At 66.6% G+C, this 8,038-nt stretch overlaps 1 protein-coding gene across 1 annotated transcript; it reads right to left on the bottom strand.

The window, feature by feature from the left end:
* Positions 1-117: 117 nt before the first annotated feature.
* On the bottom strand, positions 118-7,416 carry CAMKV (CaM kinase like vesicle associated). The gene is made up of 11 exons (XM_032699338.1): positions 7,227-7,416; positions 3,995-4,103; positions 2,676-2,807; positions 2,519-2,593; positions 2,304-2,442; positions 2,104-2,224; positions 1,746-1,821; positions 1,528-1,664; positions 1,374-1,452; positions 1,209-1,296; positions 118-1,087 (listed from the first exon to the last, which is right to left on the bottom strand). The coding sequence occupies exons 2-11, from the start codon at positions 4,087-4,089 to the stop codon at positions 668-670; spliced, it is 1,362 nt and encodes a 453-aa protein (XP_032555229.1). The 5' UTR covers positions 4,090-4,103; positions 7,227-7,416; the 3' UTR covers positions 118-667.
* Positions 7,417-8,038: the final 622 nt, after the last annotated feature.

Here is an 8,038-nt window from a genome sequence, read left to right as displayed (position 1 = left end):
CCCGCAGCGCCCGGGCAGTGCTGCCGCTCCCAGCCTGCCGCGTCCCGCTCAACCCCATGCCGCCGGCACGCCCGGCAGACCCCCGGCCCCACAGAGAGACAGGGCAGGCGGCGCTGGTGCTGTCTCAGTTTGTCCTCAGCGGGGTCTTTATTTGCCAGAGATACAGCGGGGGGCGGGGCGCGGGGCGGCGGCGGCAGCCGCGGGCAGAGCCGGCCCTGCAGGCATGCAGCTGCGGGGGGGGAAGCGGGGACCGGGGAGGAGGCGCGGGGGGGGGCACCGGGGGTCCGCCAGGCACGACGCGCGGGGGCCGTGCGGGGGTCCCCGTGTCCCCCCCAGGGGTCCCAGGACGCAGAGGGGGTCTCCGGGACGGCCCCCCCCCCGTCCCGCGCGGCCCCGCACATGCACGCGTGTCCCGGGGGGCCTCGCGACACCCCTCCCAGCGCTGCGGGGCGTGCGGCCGGGGGGGGCTGCCCCGCGTCTCTGGGCATCCCCGGGGGAGGGGACGGTGGCGGGGGACAGACTGAGAGAGCGGGGGGGACACGAGGGGACGGGCGCCATGCAGGGCTCTGCCCCGCGGCCGAATCTTCGGCGGGGCACGTAGAAAAGGGGGCGCAGGCGGGGGTGGGGGGGCCATGCCGGGGCTATGTACAGGGGGCGCGGGGGCCACTCAGCCGCTCTGCTCGCTGGGGGGTTCGGCGGCCGCCCCGGCCCCGTTACTCGTGGTGGGGGGCGGCGTGCCGGAGGCCGGGGGCTGCGCGGCGGCGGGTGGCGTGCCGGGGGCTGCGGGGGCCGCGGGCTCCGTGGCGGCGGCGGGGGCTGCGGGCTCCGTGGTGGGGGCCGGGGCCGGGGCCGTGGCAGTGGCGGGGGCCGGGGTCGTGGACTCCGTGGCAGCGGCAGGGTCCGTGGCGGCGGCAGGGTCCGTGGTGGAGGCGGCAGAGTCCGTGGCGGCGGCGGCGGCGGCGGGGGCCGGGGTGGCGGCCGGGGCTGCTGCCGGGGCTGCTGCCGAGGCCGCTGCCGGTGCCGCGGCCGTCTCCGTCTGCTCGGGCGCCCGCAGGCGTTTCATGAGCGTGGTCACTCGCACGGCTTTCTGCGAGGGAGAGTCGGGGGGCATGGGGCTGGCGGAAGGGCAGGGGCTGGCAGCCCCACCAGGCTCACAGCCCCGCGATGGGGGACCGGGGGAAACTGAGGCACAGCGCACCCCCACACACCTTCCACTTGGCCCGGGCGAAGTTCTTCTCGATCTGAGCACAGACTCCATCCTTGATGTTCTTGTCAGAGGCGGCATTCCCAGAGATCCTGGGGAGGTGGGGAGGGATGAGCAGCCCCCATCAGCCCCCCACCCCAGTCCCCCACCTGACCCCACTGCCTCTCACCACTCGTGGGAGATGGCCTCCTCTGCTGTGATCCGCTGGTCCTGCTCCACCTCCATCAGGCGCGTCACCAGCTCCTTGGCTGGGGCACAGAGGGGGACGTCAGTGCTGGGGGGGACAACACAAGACTCCACATACCCACCAGTGTGGGGCTCACCTGCCTGTGAGATGTCATCCCAGTACGGCGGGTCGAACTCGTAGTCCCCAGCCAGGATTTTGCGGAAGAGGTTCTTGTCGTGGTTCTCGTAGTCATCCTCGTCTGCCTCCTCGTAGAAAGGGGGGTTCCCAGAGAGGCTGGGGGATGTGGTGGGGGGCTCAGCCCAGCCCCTGGCCCCCAAGCCCCTCTGACCACCCCAGCCCTCACCCCACACTCACAGGATATACATGATGACACCGATGGCCCAGCAGTCCACCGGCCGCCCGTACCGCTGCCGCCCCACCACCTCCGGAGCTGCAGGGGACAGAAGAGCAACCCTGCCCCGGGGTCCCAAATGCCATGGCTCTTTGGCCCTGGGATCATGGGGAGTGGGAGGGACCCACTGGAACCCAGGATCAGCCCCCAGGGTGTCATGGGGAATGGGAAGGACCTGCCAGAGGCACCTGTGACCATCAGGAGGGACCCACTAGGAGCCCCCAGGACCACTCCCCAGTGTGGTGAGGAGCAGCAGCTATCTGCTAGGACCCCAGCAGCACTGTCCACCCCTGAATGTCCACCCGGCTGGCTCTCACCCACCCAGGTACTCAGGGGTGCCGCAGGGTTCCTTGATGAGCCCGTTCTCCAGCTTGGCCAGATGGAAGTCGCTGATGACGATCTTGGAGTTCTTCAGGCGGTTATAGTACACCAGGTTCTCCAGCTGCCAGTGCAGGGGCTGTGAGTGCCAGGGTGGGGGGCATGGCACCACCCATGGGTGCTCTCACCCCTCCACCACCCACCTTGAGGTTCCTGTGGACGATCTTGAGCGAGTGCAGGTAGGCAACAGCCTCCAGCACCTGCCGGATGACATTGCTGGTGTCCTTCTCGGAGTAGTAGCCCTGATCCAGGATCCAGTCAAAGACCTCCCGGCCAGTGGCCCTGCAGACAGCAGTTCTGCCAAGACCCCACCCTGGTGGGGCCACCCTGCACACACCCCTGCATGTCCCAAACTTACAGCTCCAGGAAGATGAAATATTCCTTGCGGGTGATGTAGACATCCACTAGTTGTAGGATGTTGGGGTGCTTTACCCTGCAGAGACACAGGGGCATGGGTGGGGGTCCTTCCCCACTTTGCCCAGCTGCACGGGATCCCCCCCAGCCCTGGCACTCACATTTTGAGGATGATGATCTCGTTTTTGGCTGCCTTCCGCACTTTCCGCCCGTCCCGCTTCAGAAACTTCTTGCAGGTGTAGAGCTTCCCCGTCGTCTTCTCCTTGGCCCGGAAGATTTCACAGAACTCTTCCCTGCAAGGGTACCCCCAACCATCACCCCCTTCCTGGGGACCACTGAGCTTGGGGTGCTCAGGTGGTCCCTGGGCCCACCAGTATTTCCCCCAGTCCCAGCAGTCACGGGAGATGCCACAGGGGTGGAAGGAAGCTGTGGCTAAAAACCTCTTTGGAGGAGAGGCAAAGAAAAAAACAGCAGTGAGAAGGAACTCATATGGAATAAGCAAAATTATAGGGAAGGGGTAATATTTGCTGGTTAAAAAGCCCCCTCCTCACAGCAGCTGGGGTAAGACCCACTGCACAGCCACCTGTGCCGAGGTTGAACAGCAGCACACCCCGACATTAACATCAGCACTGCGGTCAGGGAGAAAAAAGGGGAGACTTGCTGGTTGCTGCGGTATTTCTGTTCTATTATTAATGGTGCCTGAGCCCATCGGCCAGGCCAGAGCCACAGGGGAGCCCCCGAGGGGCACTCGGCACTGCTCCAGCAAAGCCTTTGGCTTCCAGTCCCCCCCACTGTGCTGAAATCCTTGTGGCTGCTGCCCTGGATGGAGGGGAACTGGGACTTGTGGGCTTTGGGGCAGGCTGCCCAGAGGATAGAGCAAAGACCTGAGAGCACCAAGGTCCCCACTGCCACCCAGTGTCACCCCACCAGGCATGACCAATGGCCAAGTGGTTGCTTTGGAAAAAATTCTGGTGCATATTCTGGGGTCAAACTGCTCTCCATGGGTCTGAGAGCTGCATTTTTGGAGTGCATCCTAACAGGTCCCCCAGCATGGCAATAAAAGTTGGGGGAAGCAGCAGTGCTCTGCTCCCCCCCAAATGATATCTGCCTTTCCTTTGCTGGAGCAGAACCCTTCTGCTTCCCAAACTGCTTGGGGGAGCCAGGATTGTGCAGAATTGCTGCAATCCCTGCAAGTCTTGTGGCGAAGAGGGAGGGATACAGGGAGATACCCAGCTGCAGCCAGCTGCGGTGGGAAAGCTCACTGCCCTCCTTGGAGCCGGCTGTGGAAACCCCCATGCACCCACAACCAAGAGGAACTAATTAGGAGATAGCCACCCCAAAATGCACCCTGCCATCCTAGCCCAGCTGGGCTTCAGCACCCCAAGAGCCCTGCAGGCAGCGTCGTGCCACTCCTCAGCCCGGGGTTACGCAGGCGTTGGGGTCCCCGGGGCATCCGCGGGCCATGGAGGGACCAACTCACGTTTTGATGACCTGGCCCAGGTCATATCTGTCAGTCACCTCGGACGGCTGGTTATAATCTTTCTTGTCTCCCAGCGTCACGCAGCCAAACGGCATCGCAGGGCCCGGTGCTGGCAGGGCAGGGAGAGGCGGTGAGTGCCTGGCACCGCCGGCCCCCCTGGAGCCACAGCAGACCCTCCCGAGCTGCACTAATTAATGTAAAACCTGACGGAGCTCAGCGCCTGCTCCTGCTCCCCAGCTGTCACAAACTGCCGTGTGCCCAGCCCCACCGATGTGCATCCAAACCCCACGGCATCCAATCTCTCTGCCTGGGCTCAAGTTGCCAGCACAGCCACAAGCCGGCCCCTCTGGCCCCCCTTGTGCGGATCGTTAATTCTTAATTAGCAGCCAGGGCTAGCGCACTGAACCCTTCAAAACCAGGGCCCAGAGCACACACAGGGGAGGGAAGTGGAGGTGAATCGACCCTTTCCCATTTCTCAGCCCAGTTTTGTCCTACAGTGACATTTCAGCAGCCGGGGCCTCCCCGGGCAGAGCATTGTCACACGTTGTCACATGTGCAGTGGGTTACACCAGCCTCAGCTCCCCATCCCTTTTCCCGGCCCCGACTGCAGCACCGGGCAGGTGGGCACCGTGGCTCGGAGGTGCCAGCCCTCCTGCCACCAGCAGCGTGCAGGACACTGACTGCCCTTGGCACACACCAGCTCCTCTGGCCCTTTAGGAAGGATGTTTTGCCCCTTGCTTTCCTGCTGGGAACCCTTCAAAACCAGATCCTCCTTGGAAGCTTCCCAGAAAAAAATCTGGTCGCATAAAGTGATTTTTTTCCCTCTCCCACCCTGTTACCAGGAGGAAGTTTCAGCTGGTGTTATTTTCTGATGGCTCAGAAGGTGACAGAGCTGCCTGGGGCCCCCCAGCCCTCTTGGACGGGCCTGAGTGGGACCCTGTGATGGGATGCTGGCGCGATGCCGGAGGGACCCATTGCCAAGCACTTAAGCTCCCTGAACCCTGCGCTGTGCTGTGCCGGCCTGGCTGTGCCCGTGCCGGCAGCGCCCGGGGCCCGGTGGTGAGAGCTGCGGGCAGGATGGCAGTGCGGGATGCGGGATGCGGGATGCGGGAGCCGGCATCGCGGGTACCCAAGCGCCGAGCCTGTTGCTATGGCAATGGGAGCTGAAGATGCAGAAAGCGGCACATCCTTTGGAGGGGGCAGGGACGGGCAGCACCCGGCAGTACCCGACCCACCTGCGGGTGCACAGCCCCATCCCTGCTGCACAGGCCCTGGGAGGAAGGTGGTCCTGCCCGCAGCACCCAGGGCATGCACCTAAGCTCTCCCTGGGGTGATTGACCCAAACCTGGGTGGGACGGGAGTGCCCTGAGCCGGGGAATGGTGGGATGCTTCTTCCTGCCTCCATCCCTAGGAGCTGACCTGCCTCTGTGCCTGCTCAAGCAATGCCCAGAGGATGAGTGCTCCCAGCTTGCACGGCACCCAGGCATCCTCCTGCCAGGAGAGCCTTCACCGGGCAAGAGCACCCACACCCGTCCTGCTCAGCGTGCCCCAAGTCCCAAAAGAGAATCAGAGCACCCATGGGACACCCCTGCCTGTGCCACAGACTGGGTGAGGCTTTCCAGCCCACGCTTGACTCATACTACCAGCCTCCCCAGCAAACGTGCCCTGCCTGGCACCTCCGTGTCCCCATGCCACACCGTGCTGGCTCTGCCATGCCACTGTGCCTGATCAAGGGGGACGAGGGCTGTCCTGGCAGCTGCTGGTGTGGCAGTGGGCTCAGTGCCACAGACCATCGGGGCAGCGCTGGCCTGCGGGCGGGCAGGCAGGCTGCCAGCACTGGTGGCACAATGCCAGGATTAGTCGGGAAGGGGACCCGGGCAGGATGATATATTGGGATTTTATTGCTGTCTCTGCGAGCGCTCAGCTAATCTGCGCTCATAAAATTAGTTCCTGTTGGTTTAATGGGGGGTCCTCCTGCCAGGGCTGAGCACCGGTACCCTCCCCTGCCCCAAGGGGCTTGAGATGGGGCTCAGCACACCTGAGGTACCCTGCAAGGGAGGCTGGCACACAGCCCCACATCGGGGCCAGCAACTGCACCCCACAGGTGAGAGTACCCTCACCACAAGCAGGGGCACCCAGGGGTAAGGGGTGGGTGAAAGGGCGAGTGCTTCCTCCCCGAGGTGCTGGGGGGAAGGCTCAGTGCTGCGCTGGCACCCGCACGCAGCCAGCACCCCCCTCCAAGTGTCTAATTTGGGAGCAGAAGCAACAGCGGGTGTAAGACAATAGCGGGGAAGTGGGTGGCCGGGTGGGGATGGCACGGAGGGATGACGCAGCCGTGCAGCTCTCGCCAGTGGGGACCCCCAGCCCCCCGACCCCCAGCTCTGCCCTACGGCGTGAGGTGCCACCGGCCGGTGCTCCACCTCCAGCCCCGCTTCCACCTGCAGCTGCCCTGGACGTGTCCGTGGGGGGGTCCCCGCTGCCATCCCGCCCCCACGTCCCGGGGGAAGGATGTACCGGGGACAGGCAGAAAATGCAGCCGGGCTGAGAGGGACTGAAATATTGCTAGTGCAGGCAGCGGGCAGGCAGCGGGAGGCGGAGGGGATGCGGAGCGGCCGGCCGGCTCTGCGCTGCTCGCGGAGACCCCGGGCTGGGGCTGAGGCAGGGCTTGGGGAGCCCCACCGCCCCCGGCCCGGGGCGTGCGGGGGGACAGCCCGGGCCGCGCACCGCAGGGAGGTCTGCGCTTGGCCGGCTCGGAGCGCTGCGGCAGCGGGAAGGGAGCGGACTGCGGGAGAGAGGCGCGGGGTCCGGGAGGGGATGCTCGGCGGCGGGGACACGGGGAGAGAGTCCCCGGCAGCAGCCCCCGCCACGGGGCCGGCCCAGGTCTCCGCTTCGAGCTCCGCGCGGAGACGGGGGCGGCACCGGGGCACAAGTGGCCCGGGGGCGCTAGCGGGGCGGCGCGGGGGGAGCCGGGCTCGCCGTGCCCGCGGCGCCCGTCGGGGCTCGGGGTCTGCGGGACGCGGGGTGCCGGCGTGGGCAGCGCAGCGGCAGGCAGCCGTCGGGGCGCACACGCATTGGGCAGGGACCCGCACGGCCCCGCCGGGATGTCCCGGGTCACCGGGGGCGGGGGGAGAGTCGGGGGCAGCCCCGGGACAGGCAGTTCCAGATCCCAGCAACGCCCCCACCGCCGGGCCCGGCCCCCCTCGCCCCCCGTCCGGCGCGGCGCGACGCTCACCTGCACGCCTCTCCGACCGCAACGGGGGGCTGCGGCCCGGAGCCGCCGCTCGGGGGGAGCGCGCCCCTCCCTCCCGCCCTCCCGTGCCGGGCCGGGGCCGAGCCGGGCCGAGCCGAGCCGCTCCCAGGCGCTCCCAGCGCTCCCAGCCGGTCCCAGCCGAGCCGTCGGTCCGTCGCGGCGCGGCCCCGCGCGCCCGGCGCGGCAACTTGGGGGGGGCGGGGCCGCGGGGACACGCCCCGCCCCGCGCCCCGCCCCGCACATGACGTCACAGCCGAACTTCGCGCCCCGCCCGTGGGCCCCGCGGGGACGGGTCACGAGTGGCCCCCGGAGCGGCCCACGGGGGGACACCGCCCTGGGGCCCGCGTACCCCATGGGACTGGAGACCCCATGGGACCCTACACCGTCCTCATCAGGCTGAGCCTGGGTCCCCCTGGGCTGTGCCATGGCCACTGGCTCAGGGTGGGATGGGATGAGATGGGATAGAGTGCAGTGGGATAAGATGGATGGGATGAGATAGAATGACGTGCAGGGGGGTGGGATGAGATAAAATGAATGGGATGGGATTGAACACGATGGATGGGATGGGATGGGATGGGATGGGATGGGATGGGATGGGATGGGATGGGATGGGATGGGATGGGATGGGATGGGATGGGATGGGATGAAGTGGGATGGGATGGGATGGGATGGGATGGGATGGGATGGGATGGGATGGGATGGGATGGGATGGGATGGGATGGGATGGAGTGGGATGGGATGGTGTTGGATGAGATGTGACTGGGTGGATGAGATGGGACAGGATGGGATGGATG

This window comes from Chiroxiphia lanceolata, chromosome 11 (genome assembly GCF_009829145.1).
Source record: "Chiroxiphia lanceolata isolate bChiLan1 chromosome 11, bChiLan1.pri, whole genome shotgun sequence".
NCBI lineage: Eukaryota > Metazoa > Chordata > Aves > Passeriformes > Pipridae > Chiroxiphia > Chiroxiphia lanceolata.
The sequence above is the reverse complement of the archived record's forward strand: the minus strand, read 5'-3'. Positions and strand labels throughout refer to the sequence as shown.